Here is a 16,934-nt window from a genome sequence, read left to right on the forward strand (position 1 = left end):
AATTCTATCCAACGTGAACGAATATACGAGACCATGGACCATTTACGCGAACGCCTCGTGCGCGCTAGCTTTAAACATAAAGTTCGGCCATGAATTGGAGTACACTGAAGCACGGACGCGGGCTTACGTGATACCGTACCCTTTAGTTTCTGCGGGCGTACGTCATCATTCTCGGTGGCAATAAATCAATCGGAAACATAGGATGGGTGGTTGTGAACACGTGGGCTTGAGTCCACGTGTTCACAACCACCCATCATCCGTTTCCGCGCCTTTGTGAGTGCTCGAAGTACACAGGGACAAAAGGAAGGAGTGGCCTGAAGTTCCAGAATTGTACATTGCAAAGCCCAGAAAGCCATTCAGAAGTGCACACGGCCCCATTTTCTCCCATGGGTGGGAGCAAGGACAGACGTGGCGCCATCTCCCGGGAGCGCGTCGCTGACGTAGTATGAAGGATAACACGGCCATCGAGTGTACTAGAAATAGGCCACAGGGCACGCTCTTCGTAGTTTGGCTGCCGATGCTCAGCCGAAGCCCCACGCGAGGCATTCCTGCATAGTGCCTTCAAAACAAGGGAAGTCGCGCGCGGCACACCGCAAATACACACTTTAAACACGCCGTATCGTCGCAAAACACAATGCACGGCCATCGCAATAGAGTTCACTGAGCTAGTTTTTTGCGTGAAGGGAGCAATCGAATATATTCGTGTTATGCGCTGTCTAACAGCAGCGAATGGCGTCTCAATGCAGCGATCGCACGTATTCTTAACACGTGGTTGCGCATGCATGGATGTTATCGCGTAATATTTTCATTTTTCTCGCGTTTCTATTTTGCTGCGAGCAGGACCACTGTGTGCTTGCTTCTCTTTTTCCTTTCTTTCTTTCTTTCTCTTTCTTTCTTTTTAGTTGGAATGGCCGTTCAAGATCGCTTGTGAAAGATCACATGGTCTGTTCATCTATTCCCACGCTACTGCAGAGCCCATGTGATCTGCAGACCTCAAGTGGTTTATATTGAAAGGACATACTTGCTCGTCAAATTGAAATGGTCATGTAACTAATTATAAGGATGCACTAATAAATTTTCTTGTATATTCAGTTGTTGAAATCACGCATTTGAAGCCGCGACGTATTGAAGCCATACCTCCCTAGAAGAAATTCTGAGACTGTAGCATCACTTTTGATATCCGTTCCCAAAATGTGCTAAAATTTGCCATGCTGTTGCCACTATTATCGTTCCAAGGCTTTTGTGAAATTATTAACATAGACATCAATATGCCCCATGGTTATATTAACCCTAGTCCGTCAGAATTGAACGCTGCCCTCCACCCTTGCATATCCTTCACCAGACCACTCTCGAGTCTCACTGCCCATTCGACAGCGTCATTTCCTATGAAAACTCCTGCCTGAGACCCCTTTTTTTCTATGTACAATTCATGCAGGCCGTCATCGGTGCCATGACGATCGCGTACCAGGCGGACGTGTCCACGAGTACACTTCTTGGCTTCTGGAAGCTGGTCGCCCGCTGGCGCGGCTCTGTATACAAGCTCATCTACAAGGAGATGCTGGTTTACGGGGCCGCGTTTACCGCCATCGCCATCTGGTACCGGCGCTTCATGACGGCCGAGCAACGGCAGCTCTTCGAGCAGCTCGCGCTGTACAGCGACCGGGCGCTCGAGCACATACCGCTCTCGTTTGTGCTAGGCTTTTACGTTTCGTTCGTCGCAGGCCGCTGGTGGGACCAGTTCACCAGCATCCCCTGGCCGGACAGGCTGGCGCACGTCGTTCTCGCATACGTCAGTGGTGGCGACGAGCAGGGGCGCCTGCTGCGACGCACCATGATGCGTTACGCCAACCTAGGTCTGGTGCTCGTGCTAAAGTCGGTAAGTGGTTGTGGAGCTGTTTGTGATCAAACGCACACACAACGGAGCGTGTATACTGGTTGCTGTAACAAGGGGATGAATAGGCACAAGATTAGGAGACGTGGTCACTAGAAGAATAAAAAAATGAGCACAAAGAAATAACGCAGGCAATAGTGTTCGCTTACCGGTATGCCTCGATGGGCCACCAGACTCAGATGTCGCACGGCGAAGAGAGACCCCTTCACCTAACATCGGTTAAGGGTACTTCCGACTGCTCTTAGGAACTACGACGTTCGCTCGGTTCTCTTTCATTTTTTACTGCACAAAAGTTGGTTTCGCCGTTATTTGAATTTACATCGCGGCTAGGCACGCGACATTCAGTGGTAAGACCAAAAGGTTGTCTTGGAGCCCCCCTCCAAAGAAGCCACCTATTATATAGGTTAAGCGCGATCAGTCCCCACTTTCAACGCAGAGCAGCACAAGCCTGTTTGTCAAAACAACAAAGGTCCTTTGTGTATTGGGAGACTAGTGTACGACAGTACTGCTGTATGGCAGCACAACATCCACGACTATATAAGGGCGGAATAAACCCTGTTGGGCACTTGCCCGCCCAGAGAGTCGGTGGCTGTGTCTTATAAGCTCGCTCGACATAGTGTCAAAAGAGGGCGGGATCCGTCTCCGCTGAATCCGTGCTTTACAGCTTCGACACACTGCCTGGCCCCACCGCCGCAGCTCTCCGTTGAAGAAGTCAGCTTCCCTCCGTCATGGCCACCGGGGAAGGCTCCACTGGGACGTCCGCTGCTTAGTCGACCACTCCGTTCATGCAAGGCATGGCCCAGCTGCGTCCACCACCGGCGTTTGACTTTGACAGCCCCAGCTCCTGGTCTTCATGCCTGCTGTAGTACGAGGACTACTCGTTCACCACCGGACTCTACGCCACTCCCACGGAGGTCCAAGTGCGCTCCATGCTTCACTGCATGGGCCCGCAAGCGAGGGTTGCCCTTGCGTCCACTACGCTGCGAGAGGCGGACCTGAAGGAAGTCGCCGCGATGATGAAGTCGTTCACTGAGCACTTTGTCCACCCGCCAAATGAGCTGTACAAGTCAGCGCACTTTCACCGGCATACGCAGAAACCGGGTGAGACGGCCGACGCGTTTTTCACTGCGCTCTGGACGATGGTCAAGTGCTTGAACTATTCCTCGCCCGAAGAGCGGCTCGTCCGAGACCGTTTTCTCGTGGGTTTGCTTGACCGCAAGCTCTCGGACCAGCTTTGTCGGAACCCGAGAATGACGTTGCACGAAGCGCTCATGCGCATTCGCCAATACGAAGACGCTGAAGGCTCGCGACTCGGTTTATTCATCGCCGCTCGCCGTCGACGCCGCTAGCCTTCGCAAAGGAAAGCCAGCGCCAGCTGATAACCGAGCAGCTGTGCCCACTCTGCGGGCGCGCATCACACCCTCGCGCCGACTGTCCGGCTCGCAGAGCGTCCTTCAACTTTTGCAGCAGGAGTGGCCACTTCGAGAACGTGTGCCTGAAGAAGCGCGTCAAGGGCAAGCACGCGCATGCCTTCTGCCAGCTCCATCGAGCTACATGCAGTTGAGGGAGAGCGCCCGAACGCGAAGTTTGTCGAGGTACTCGTCAATAGGGGACCAAGGTAGACTCCGGCACCGAAGTTACTGTCATACCCGGTATGTTTCCCGGAGTCCCCTCGAAGCTTCAAGACCCAAGAGCGAGTTGAAAGGCCCTGGCAACAACATCCTGCCTGTCATAGGCACTTACGTCCCTACCCTGCCGTGGCACGGCAAGTCTAACAAGCAGCTGCTCTACGTCCTGGTAACCAAGACGGTCCCGCTGCTGGGATTCCCGGCAATCCAAGCCTAGGGCTAAGTCTCTCGACCAAGTCTCGGGGACTCCACAGGCGACTTGTGTCTCGATCTCAGCCTCTTCCGAGGACTTGGGACGCTCCCCGAAGCCTACAGTATCCGGCTGCAACCCAGCGGTGCGCCTTTCTCCTTAAGCGTACCCCGGCGCCTTCCACTCCCTCTCCGCGCCATCGTCAAGACTGAGCTAAACAAGCTAGAAGCAGAGGGAGTGATTCGTCGGGTGGACACACCAACTGACTGGTGTGCTGGACTGGTTATCGTCTCGAAGGTCTCGGGCGGCTATCGGTTCTGCGTGGACCTAACGCGCCTCAACGAGGCGATTCTCCGAGAACGTCACGTGGTTCCTACTGTGGAACAATGCCTCGGGTTGCTCGGATAAGCCACAGTTTTCTCCAACGTGAAGCTTCCACCAGGTCAAGCTGTCCCCCGAGTCCCATGAATACACCACGTTCATAACCCCGTTTGGCCGCTATTGCTTCCCCCGGCTTTACTCCACCAAGTACTTTACGTACCGGGGATGCTGTTGGCAACTGGCGATAGACTTTTGCGCGCACCGCTAGATTCCCCTCCATCCAACCGAGAGAAACAATTCGAGCTCTTCGCACAAGAGATCGTCCGCTCCTTCCCAGACATCGTCTCGTCGCAGCTCTAGCACCTGCGCCACGCACATGCTAACGACGGTATAGTGCAGTCTGCTGCTTCAGTACTGCGCCAACAGCTGGCCCCGGCAGTTGGTACTAGCAGTACCAAGGGGACCTCAGCGTCTGTGACGCACTGCTTCTGAAAGGGTCCCGCATTGTCGTGCCTTCCGCCCTTAAGTGCCGCACGCTCGAGCTTCTTCATGACGGGCATCACGGCGTCAACCAATGCAAATCTTTGGCTCCGGAAATAGTCTGGTGGCCGTGCATCAACAACCAGATGCACACTGGTGGCTAACTGTCCCATGTGCGCCGAAACCAAGGTGCAGCGCTCGGAGACCATGCTGCCGTCACACTACAACTCGGCTCTGGGGAAGGTGGGTGCCGAGCTTTTTCAAATGAACGGCCAGGACTACGTCCTTCTGGTGGATTACCTGTCACGCTTTTCGGAAGTCATCAGCCTGCGCTCAACGACAGCACCTGACATCATCAATGCCATCAAGAATGTCTTAACGCGCCGCAGGATTCCGAGACTGGTGCGCAGCGAGAACGGTCCTCAGTTTGCTGCAAGAGAGTTCTCCGCCTTCGCCGAGTCCTGCGGCTTCCGCCACATCACAAGCAGCCCCCGTTTTCCACAGTCGAACGGGCCGGTGGAACGAATGGTAAGGTCGGTCAAGGACCTGCTTCGGAAGGCGGATGATCCCTACCTGGTGCTTCTGGCATACCGGGACACCCCTGGGATAAACGGAGTGGCACTGCTCAGCTGCTCACGGGCAGGTGCCTACAGACCCGGGTACCGCAGACGTCGCACCAGCTGGAGCCGGCCTGGCACCCGTCGGTCCCATTCACTCGGCGTGACCAGGACCCAGGCCGGCGAGCGGGCCTGGATACGGCACGGCAATTCCCCCGCGACCATCATGGGGCCAGCTCAACGCCCCCGCTCATACGTGGTAGATGCCGGATGCACCTGGTTTCAACGACGGGACGTCCTGCGGAAGGCACCACCAGCCCACCTGGAACTCCCGCGGTGGTGCTGACAGCCATGTCCACATCAACGCCTGCAGCTGCTAGAGCACCCCAAGAGCAGAGAATCGCATCGCCTCGGGAAAGCACCTCCACGGAAGAGGCACCCCGCGGTTCTACTTCTACGTCACGCGTCTCAAGGTTCGGCAGAAAGATCTGCAGGCCGAGAAGGCTCGACCTGTGAACGTTTTCTTTCGGAGTAAGAGTTCCTCTATTTTGTTGTTTCGTTTACCGAAGGGAGGATGTAGTGTACGGCAGTACCGCTGGATGGCAGCACAGCATCCGCGACTATATAAGGACTGAATAAACCATGTTGGGGACTTGACCGCCCGGAGCGTCGGCTGTCATTCACTCGCTCGACAGAAGCGTCCTTCTTTGTTTTCCTTTTTCGGGTTCTGTTTTCCATAGTGAGGCTTGATTATAATCGTGTAGCGCTACGTAGCTCCAGTGCTACACGTGCATTGCGTGCTCAACACCGTCAGCTTGAACGCCGCACTTAAATTTCTATGTCTTTGACTGTATATGCAGTCTGTCTGTATGCGATAAACAGAAACGGGAAGGGACAGACATGACGTTAACCAAGTACGTGCCCGGTTGATCGCACTGCCCTAGGTGATGGAAAAATGGGGAAATATAAGAACAAGAAAATACAAGGAATAACCCCCGGCTTTAAGAAATGCGGAATGATGTGATCTGCACATTCTGGGGGACGGTGCATCGGCAGGTATCTGAATGATGGCTCAGTTCTGGAGCATGTATTTACGTTCCGTGTGGTGTTTCTCCATGCGTAGAGCTTCTAACCGTAAAGATCACTGCTCGTATCGCAGGTGAGCGGTTCGGTGAAGAAGCGCTTTCCGAGTATGCGGCACCTAGTGGAAGCGGGCTTCATGACGGCCGAGGAAAGGTCCCTGTACGAGGCAACACCTAGCCGCACAAATCGTCACTGGCTGCCTTCGGTGTGGTTTGTCAATCTGGCCAACGTGGCCGTACAGCAAGGACGGCTTCAGTCCGGACCACCGGTCAAGCATCTACTCGAAGAGCTCAACCATTTCCGCGCAAAGTGTTCGCTCCTATGGTGCTACGACTGGGTCACCGTACCGCTCGTCTACACACAGGTGCAGTTCTCTTGATTCATCATACTGCTTAAGTAGTGAACGTTGGTGCATTTTCTCCGACTTGCAATTTATTGGAAAAGTAGGCACTTGATTCGTGAGCTCTGTAGGTGCCCATTCTGTAAGTCCTCGTAAATCTATTTAATCAAACGCCGATTCTATAGTCAAGAAAACATCTAAAGGAATCCCTGACTGCAGACAGTGTACCTTATTCCTCCAGCGCACAATCTTCGCAACGAAATTTCAAAAGATACTTGGACAGAGGCACCAACGGACGTGTGCTCTTGAAGGCGTTTCTGGGGCCTTCACTGGTAAATATAACATAAAGTCAGTGAAACCCGCACCACCAAAAGTATGGTCGATTTAAACCCAATGAAGAAATGAATGAATAGAGGTGTAAAACCCAAAAATAAAATTTAGAGAAAGATCAACTAAAAAAACTCAGTGCCCTTCCACTCTGTAAAGAACGATGACCAGCGAAGCTGTGTATGTGAGCCCCTTAATGGCGAACTGCACCTCCGCCGTGGGTCGGACCGGCATTGCACTGTATTCGGGATCGGCCCACGTATGGAGAGTGCTTAACTCTTGCTTCACCTCCGCCGCTGGTAGGCCTGACATTGCACCATCATTGGGATCGGCTCACGTATGGGAGAGAGTTTAACGCCTGCTTCACTTCCGCCGCTGGTCGACTCAGCGTTGCACTATCTTCTGTATCGGTCCACGTATGGGGAGGGCTTAACGCCTGCTTCATCTCCGCCGCGGGTCAGCCCGACATTGCATTATCTTCGGGATTTTTTCCTACGTGCGGACACGGTTGTGGGGAAAATAGTGCTCAGCAGCTTCGCTGTAAAAAGGCACGACGCTTTATTCAGCGTTGGAAGATGAACGGTCTGAACACTAGTACGCTTCCCGCGGTCCGATATGGGCCAGCGACAAACTAGCTGTGCTAGTGACGTGTGCCCCTTGAATATTTTTGCGCCGATTTCCGTTTCGACACTCGTGTGTGTTTCTTCATCTTCACCTTCCTCCTGGGAGACTGCGCTGACCAGCTCAGACCCGCAAGAGCAGCGACGGCTGATCCGGTGGGCACGCGGAGTGGCGCGAGCCAATGGGGCCCTGAACTAGGGGCTCCACCCTGCGAGGAAGTCGCCCAATCTCATCACAAATAAATGTTCTCTCTCTCTCTCTCTCTCTCTCTACCCGTCTCCTTAAATAATGTTTCCCCCCTGTAGGGTAATAAATCAGGCTTTTTCTGGTTAACCTCCCTGCCTTTCCTCTGTTTCTCTCTCTTTGCAAAGAGCGAAATGTCCCAAAGACGGATTTGTTCTTGCATTAGAGTGCAGTAACGCGTTCACCTGCAGATGCAAAAGTGGGAAGATGTTCTCGCAAACGGTCATAGTTTTCAAGATGGTGGAGTCTATGAACTCAAATTAAAACGGCCTGTAGAGAAGCTGCGCAACCAAAGCGAGCGCCGTTTTGCATATACAGGGTGTCCCAGCTAACTTTCGCCAGAGTTTAAAAATATGCTGATGCAGTCTAAGACGACGCTACTAAATGAATGTTGCTAACTACTGTATAGAGTAATTCAGGCTCTTTTTTGTATTCTGCTTAATTGCCTAATTAGTCAAGATTAATCAACCAACTTCTGGGGCAACGACATTACGCAAGAAATTCCAATAAAGCTGTAGAGTGGTTTGCAACATGTCCATTTAACGAGTTTCTAACTTTCTATCTATTAAGCATTCGTTGTTTTCCGCTTACTGCAGACGTCGGAAAAATACAAAAAAAGAAAAAAAAACTCGTCTGGCTAATGTTATCTGGGACACCCTGTATTACAGAAAAGCGCATTTAGCTATGGCAACGATGCTGAAAAAAAGAGCAGAGGTGTAAAAGTGTCGCTTCTAGTTTGCTTTTCTCTTCTATCAATCGCCTTTACTGGTTTTATTCGGTAAGTTACCTTTAAAAGCTGCACCGGGCCCCTCCCCTTCTTCCAAATGTCTCGTCATTCAACAAAGCTGAGAGCAGAAACTGTCGGCGTCACGCCTGATAAAACTCCATGCTTATTTGTGCGTAGTCGCTCAGTGAAGATACTTCTGTTTTGTCTGCACCACGGTGTAAGCTACATCTTATACCGTGGCCCACACAAACAAAGACGCCAGCGCTGCCGCGCCTTCGTGGCGTTACACTCTGAAGTTTGCTTCGTGCCTGTGGCGTCTTACATAAATCGTGAACAACCGCTGTCCAAACGGACGAGCAGCCAGGATTTCTTGCATCCCTAACAACCTTATTGTGCCGATTTTGACTGGAAGTGGCGTACACGAACGCTTACTCCTATCGTATGGGAATGGCCGATAGCCCAATGTGGGACTCCTGTAGGCGCGAGGAAACCATCGAGCACCTATTGTGTAACTGTCCTCGCTGCCACGTACGTCTCTCTCTCCGGACAACTTTAAGCCAATGGGACTTGAGACCATCCTGAGTCAGATACTCGAACCGTGCACACCGTACACGTCCGTACACGTCACTGGCACAAAAAACGATTCGTGCACTAGTAGTACTGGTTTGAGAGACCGCTTATAGTGTCCCTGTGCCTCCTCCCATGTGCATTCAGTGCTCCTCTTCTCCCTCTTTATATTGCGCTTTTCCTTACCCCAAGTGGTGGGAAACAAACCGGACGCCCGTCGGGTTGATCTCCCTGCCTCTCCTCTCCTTGTGTTCTGTTTCCTTCTCTATATGTCCGTTTTCTTACAGCACATAAAGCTTCTGAAGACCAAAAGTTAAAATTCAGGCCACCAAGCTGGAAATATAAACTAGTTCAGAGATGAACTCTAAATATGTTTTTTTTTTTAAGTTCCGAGACGGCGCCGACGAAGAACATACGTAACCAATCTCTTTAACCGCAGGTGGTGACGCTGACAACGCACTTGTTCTTTGTGACGTGCCTAGTGGCGCGCCAGAGCTTGGACAAGGAGAAAGGTTATCCGGGCCACCAGTTGGACGTCTACTTTCCCTTCTTCACATTCCTGCAGTTCATCTTCTTTATGGGATGGCTCAAGGTGATAAAGTAACTCGCGGTTAGCTTGCAAGTAGATTCGATAGCCGCGAAGAAAAAGAAAAGCACTGTTGCGGTGCCACGTGGCTTTCAAACAGTTAGCGAAAATACTCGGCTTGCGGACTGACTTGTCATTGCTACTGCTAGAAATGGAGTTGTGTGTCTCGCTTTCGGTTGCCAGTGAACCAATCAGATGGGTTTCGCGAAGATGCATCGAACATACGACAAAATGTGAACCCATTTCCATTTTTTTTTTTACCAAGCTTATATGCATGCCCAAAACACGAACAAAACTTGATGGCTCTTAGGTGAAACTTTCTGTTCGTTAAGCGGAATATGGGCACGTTGTAACCACCTGAACAAACAACTAAAGTGGCCCTTCAACAAGATTCTAAGTCGTGTTTTTCTGTCGGCATATCAACACGACGATGCTAAAGTGAGATGGAAGCTGTCAGAGCAGCGAGAGCAGGCATAATTTGTTGCGCACCATGCGTGCTGTCTTTGACGTTCTGCCAAGGGTAAAGTTGCAGGTTCGATTCCGGTGCAAAAAAAGGGTAAGGCGCGCAGACACGGATACGAGAGAAGTGGACAACACGAACGCCGGTGTTCACTTCTCTTCCCTTGTGTCCGTGTCTGCACGCCTTACCATTCTTTTTCATTATGAATCCTTACCAATTGACTAGCTCAGCTTTCTGTCGTTCTAAATATCGATTCCCAGTAATGGCCACTGTTGAGTTGGGGGCGGATAGCAAAAACGAGCTTGTACTATAATGTAAGCGCTCATTAAGGAACACTGCGTGGTCGAAATTAATTGGCAGCCCTCTGCTACGGCGTCTCTTATAGCCCAGATGTTGCTTTAGCATAAGCATTCATAGGCATGTGCACACCCACCCGGCCTTCAATAGTTCATGTCAGTTACAAAGCGTGGAACGTAGACTATTCGCGCGTTTGCACATATATATCTGTTGCTGTTGCAGGTCGCCGAGCAGCTGATAAACCCGTTCGGGGAAGACGACGACGACTTCGAGACCAACTGGCTCATCGATCGACACACGCAGGTCTCGTGGTCGTGGCACTTCTGTTTCTTCAGTTTAATAGCATGGTACATCGTTCGAAAAACCTGAATAGTACGAAGTCGGACTATAGTTGTTTGCGTTGAACATGGCGACCAAAATCAACGACAAGTCAAGGGGGTCTACAGGAAGCTGACTTTACGTGGAAGCTAAGCTATATATGCCTATAAGACTGAAAGACTTTGTTGATAGCGTTGGTGTTTTTGTCTTGTCATGTAATTTCTGTAACTGAAGCGCTCTCTCCAAGTGAATCCGCATCCTGTCCTATCAGTTTGTAGCACAGAGCACTTGACAAGGGCGCGGTCAGCAAGCCGTTTTCCTTGTTTTTACACTGGAGTATGTATTCATGATAGTGGGTCCACGCATTTCCGCCATCCTCTCGTAGCAACGCCTTTTAGAAACGGATGGATGCGATGCCGACAGAGAACGAAACAGGAAGCGCTGCTCAATTGGCAAACAGCTTCTTAATTGTACAACTCCCTAACTCGTTCATTTACTGTATTCCTCTCAGGGTGATTGTACAGAGCAGAACGTACGTTACATCCTGAATCCCAGACGCTATAGCTAGTAAATTAAATAGTTTTCGTTTTTCGTGAATGTTTCATGGACGTCATCGCCATCCCGGGGTAGTAGCACATCGAGAAGCTGGGTAATTAAGAAAATTAACAGCGTGACAACACAACCGGCGCGTCTTGCACAGTTACAATTTCATAAGAGTGATAACCTAATGAAAAGCAGCCACCGTCAAAAAGCAAAACAATGTATGGGGAGTGGATATGGTGCGTTGGCGTCTTTATTGCTGCAATGTTCGGGTACTAGCACGGTGAAAACCTGCCTACCTGGAGTCGCGTGAAAGCTATCTATATACCGCAAATAACGTGGGAGGGAACACTTAAAATCAAATCAAATGATTCGTTTCTCTTTGCAGTCGTATGAAATTTCACCATCTCTTGTACGCTGTGCGTTTGTTTTGGCATCCCTAAGTAAATTTTTCCTAATGGCATGTTTCCAACAGCATGGACGCTACGAGTGGCGAGTACTTGCCGCTGATGATGGACAGCAAGACAATGCTCTTTCTGTTAAGACCTCACCGCCCTTTTCGTCTCGAAGACTTCACATGTTTTAATGCTAACAAGGGTGAAGAGGACGGCCGGATCAACGTTGTCTGGCCAGCTACTTCGTTGGGTGTCGGGACGAAGAGGGAATTCTGGCGCATGAATCCCGTCCCATGTAGGAGGTAGGTGTTAGGGCCGCCCGAGCCTAGGTACTCCAGGGGGTAAATATGAAAGCGCCCAGGCTTATCTGAAGGCAGGACAGCGCACTCGCATACCATGAAATGCTACTTGGTCACAACTATGCTTCAAAATACCCGCCGTGGTTGCTTAGTGGCCATGGTGTTGGCCTGGTGAGCACGAGGTTGCAGGATCGAATCCCGGTCACGGCGGCCACATTTCGATGGGGGCGAAATGCGAAAACACCCGTGGTACTTACATCTAGGTCCACGTTAAAGAACCCCAGGTGGTCCAAAGTTCCGGAGTCCCCTACCACGGCGTACCTCATAATCAGGTCGTGGTTCCGGCACGTAAAACCCAATAATTAAAAGAAATGCTTTGAACTGCGCAGGTGTCGTACATGGCGGTGGACGAGATGTACGGAAAGTTCCCTCCCATGGAGCGGGACCTACACTGGGACAGCCAGGAACCCGACCTACCCTACACCGCGGCTGCCATCGTGCACAAGATACCCACCTACCGCGGCTCGGCTGTTAACGTGGGGTGACGAGCGAACTTGACCGCGGTGCGGCCCACCTTTGGGTCATCTGTCCCGTGCTACACTATCCATGCTTTCCCTGAAGTGCTGTCCTCGTTCTACATTCTACCGTGTGGCGCGCATGCTTCGAATGTTCTAAATGAACTTAGCTATTCATGCACGCAAGTATGGAAAAGGCAGTGGTGTTCGCCGCCAGTGCAACCATTTTATTCGCAGTCTCCGCTCCTGCGTCCCGAGTCATGGTTGTAGCTGTCATCAGCTCATGTTCGTCCTTATCCTAAATGCCTGATTCATCGTGTATGTGAGGAGCCCCATGATCGAGCGACGGTCATGCACTGCTGTGCCAATTGTCCGGTGGCCGCGAAAGCTGGTTTCAATGCTTTTGGTGGTGAAACGAATTTGGTGTCGGTAGTGTCGTCGATAAGTGCACGCGCCTGCAAGTTGTCCCCATTCACCCAATGGCTGACCATCACCTAGTGGCTGTGCGTGAAATTACAGTGCCGTTATTATTCGTGTGTGCGCAGTGTGCTCGATCTAGTGTGTCTAAATTTCGTCGGCGCGAGCCGGTGACGGTAAAACTTAGGTGCACCATTTTGCCGTCCATCTGCTGACATTCCTTGGCGACACCTGTATGCTGACCTCCGAGTGCGTATGGCCCCGTGAACACTAAGTTTCCATCTGTTAATCTTAATCCTAGAGACAACAGTTGGCAACAACAAAAAAAAAAACTGGGCTGATTTTTTTGTGTATCTTGTGCGTCGCACTTCGTGGTTGTCCTGGCGCACAGCGCGAAGGCCAGCATTTGTTTTATTCTCTGTATGTGCCTATTACGAGTCTTCAGCGCTCCGTGTTTTATAATTAAAGGCGTTCCCTCTTTTAAGAAATATTTGTGCTACTTTACTCTATGCAAAATACAAAAGACATGAAATAACGAAAATGCATCTTGACGGGTACATGTCTTTATTTCGAACAGATCTATTTTCTTCGCCTGTAGCAGACTGCCGAGGAGGCGTAACTTGCGTAATATTACTAAAGCCAAATAAAGCCTGCGCGCTTTCACGTTTGACGAAACTATATCAATGCAAGCGACCATAACCTGGGAGCAATTCTTACGAGAAGCTGATGGTATCGCCTTCTTGATACGACCCGTTTGATGAAAATGTTCCTATAAGAGGCGACTCCAGAGACTGTCCCGACCAGCCTTGAATAGCCCGAGATGGACAAACGCAGACGAGTGGAGGACTACTGCGACCGGTTTGGCAACGGCGGTAATTAGGCTTGTTCTACAGCTGAGTATGCTCTAAAAAAATGAAGTAATTGTGGGTTAAGTGCCGTTCCTGCTCTACGGGAAGCTTGTTTACTCTTTCGGAATTCTTTGTAACGGATGAATAAGAGACAAGTTAGCACAGCAGTCGCTGCAAGCACTCTATGGCACGCGCAGATACACTGCATCTCAATTCCATTATCTTCAGACTTAATTTCGTCTGCAATTAAATGAACACACCCACTACGGGGATACCTTATGTTACCAACTTGTGTACATCTCTACTGCCGACTTCTTTGCTTCTTGGCAATGGCAATTGTTGGCAATGCTATAATGACGGTGGAAGATCACGATGGAACAACGACGGCCAGACAACCGCGGCATGACGACTACGGACTACGACTACGGACTACGGTTCCATTTTTGCAACTCTTAAGAGACGATCGAACATTACTTACTGGAATGCAGGCGTTTCTCCTCCCTGAGAAAAATTACATTAGAAATTACAGTGCGACAGCTCGGCCTGCCATTGAACACATCCGGTACCGCTGTATTTCGGAGCGTCTGTGCTTGGCACTCGCAAAGGCATGTGTGCGTCGCACAGCTGCATGCTCACGGACGACTGGCTGATTACGAAGGCGTCAGGACGGCATGTGGAGAAAAAAAACGACGGAGTAAAAACAATGGAGAGAAAATAGGACGACAACTGTGCGACGGCGGAACGATGACGGTGTAGCTACGAAGGTTTGAGAACCACAGCATGACGACGACGGAATGATGACAGCAGCATGACGTTGACGACTGCATGATTAAAACTAAGTGACAAAAGCACGACGACGTGAAGACTACAATATGATAATTGGAAGACGACCTGTGACGAATAAAAGACAAAGAAATGACGACGTAGTGATGATGACAGACTATGGCAATATCCCCTACGTGTCATTTTTGCAACTCTTTAGAGACGATTGAACATTACTTACTGGAATGCAGGCGTTTCTCTTCCCTGAGAAAAATGACATTAGATATTACAGTGCGACAGCTCGGCCTGCCATTGAACACATCCGGTACCGCTGTCTTTCGGAGCGTCTGTGCTTCGGCATTCACACGGGAATGTGTGCATCGCCTTAGAAAAATTCATTATTGAATCAAACCGATTTCATTATTGACCGTATTATTCATTTCATTCCTCCTTTATTGTCTCACTTATATTATATATACTTTTTTTCTCTTGATTGAATGACAGTCTACTGAACCGTTTTGAGCTTTCCTCGATTCAATTTATGCAACAAAATTAGATTTTTAAATTCATTACCTGAACACATAAGTGAAGTCTGGCCGACTCTTGGCCAATCCCCATGAGTGGGTATGTATGTGTCAAACTCATCAAAGTCATCATCATCATATCCGTTAACTGGCCTGCACTATAAACGGACGACGGTTTGTAAGGTTCGTAGATTTGCCGTCGATGTAAATTGGAGTAAACATTTGCTTGCGAATTTAGAAACATGCGGGGTCACGCGTGCCCAGTCAGACGTGAACAGATCTCGCTGGATGACCGCGATCACTCGCTGTCGCAACGCTTGCTTGATGGAGAGCGGGGGAAGAGGGGAGAGAACACTTCGTGTTGCCTCTCCCTTCAACACGTCACCGCAATTTGATTACGCAACCTCCAACACTAGGTGCGCGGGAAGAGAGCGTCGATGAAGCCACCAGTCATCTCGACTCGCCCAAGTTTTGCACCCACCGCAGATCGACTTGCATTGCTTATCGAAGTTCAACATCGCGTTGGCCGTCATTGCCGGCAATCAATCACCGGTCATTGCTGCAGAAATTGGCTATCCATGCAGCGCTGGTGGTAGATGCTGTGCTCACATTGAGGAAAGGCGTGCGTGATGAACAGTCGTAAATACGGACAGTCCTTGCGGCTGAGGCGGATAAAGCTATAACATACAGTCTCGTCCCATGCATTCAATCTATGTTGCATTTCTTGCAGTTCACGACAAAGCACGTTTTCCCTCTGCTCCTTCACATTTTAAGTAAACAGTATGGCAGAACCTTGCCGGAGCGGCGAGGGGTGGTTCATGCCTGCTTGCTCTTGTTTCATAAGGCGTCAATGGCGACTAATGGCGACTAAAACCCCTAAACTTCGTAAAGTATTGCCACGCTTTGAAGAATACCGCCTCCTCCTCGCGCGCTTTGGCCGAGGCCAACGCCGCGTCGCTATAGGCCTAATAGCATCACGTGGGCCCTCGCGCCGTGCATCAGCGCCATTTTTGCTCGAGAAGCGCCTACGGAGTGGCGAGGAGCGCATGTTTGCGCCGTTGCTACGCTCAAGCAGTGTAGGCGGTGCCACGGTCGAGGAGGGAGCGTGAAAGAGAGGAGAAATGAGGAAGAGTGAAGGCGGAGGAGGAGAGTGTTACTACTTTACGAAGCTTAAGGGGCTTTAATGGCGACGCGCACGTGGCGGCACCTGGTGCGCATACTGCTCGCTCTGAAAGGTCTATACAGAAAATCACTGCGAGGGCGGCAATTCGCTTGAAGTGTGCATATAATTTATCTCGCATTAAAATACTGTCCGTGTGAGAAGTTTCAATATCCGTCAAACTCTGATGGAGGCAAAATCTAACGAACGACGTTTTAACCAGACTTCAAGTCGAAGCATGAGAAAAAAACCAAATAACACTTGTTGTTATCGCACACAACTTCCGCTAAGACATGGGCAAATGCTAGTAAGAAAAAAGGGCAGCCCACCGAGAAAAAAGATTTGCGACGAAGATGGGATTCGAACCCACGCGGGCAGAGCCCAATGGATTAGCAGTCCATCGCCTTAACCTCTCGGCCACCTCGTCACAGCGGACGGCGCGCTTTGCAGCTCTTTGTAAAGCGCGCCTCAAGGTCGGAGCAAACTGTTTCGGTTTATTCGGAGTGTGATCAATCATACGACTACTGAATGCACGAGTACGTCGGAAATAAAAGTGATACAGTTGTTGCGACCTTTACTTACTGCTCGATACGGCAGGTGTTAAGCTTCCGCGGTAACCAATTCTTTATTTTTTTTGGGTCCACAAAATCGCAGGAGTGAAATGTTAAAGTTCAAATAAAAAGTATCAAGCGTAGCTCGATATTATCCAAAATCATCTTTTTTTCGATATCGGAATTCTGATATCTTGGCTCCTGTCCAAATATGCCGGTCACATAAGCAGTACACTGCGAGTACAAAAAATGAAAACTGCGAAGGACTGAAAACAACTGTGAAGGACT

General features: G+C 50.2%; 1 protein-coding gene and 1 non-coding gene across 2 annotated transcripts; one reads left to right on the forward strand and one right to left on the reverse strand.

The window, feature by feature from the left end:
• The first annotated feature begins 371 nt into the window (after window positions 1-371).
• LOC139054081 (bestrophin-3-like) lies at window positions 372-12,428 on the forward strand. The gene is made up of 6 exons (XM_070530608.1): window positions 372-443; window positions 1,436-1,876; window positions 6,227-6,514; window positions 9,415-9,567; window positions 10,541-10,621; window positions 12,260-12,428. Exons 1-6 carry the CDS (start codon window positions 387-389, stop codon window positions 12,413-12,415), a joined length of 1,176 nt encoding a protein of 391 aa, XP_070386709.1. The 5' UTR covers window positions 372-386; the 3' UTR covers window positions 12,416-12,428.
• Window positions 12,429-16,440: 4,012 nt separating this feature from the next.
• Window positions 16,441-16,522, reverse strand: TRNAS-GCU (transfer RNA serine (anticodon GCU)). Its single transcript has one exon. It is a non-coding gene; the product is annotated as a tRNA-Ser (tRNA).
• Between the last annotated feature and the right edge of the window lie 412 nt (window positions 16,523-16,934).

The sequence above is a fragment of the Dermacentor albipictus genome, chromosome 1 (genome assembly GCF_038994185.2).
Source record: "Dermacentor albipictus isolate Rhodes 1998 colony chromosome 1, USDA_Dalb.pri_finalv2, whole genome shotgun sequence".
Lineage (NCBI taxonomy): Eukaryota > Metazoa > Arthropoda > Arachnida > Ixodida > Ixodidae > Dermacentor > Dermacentor albipictus.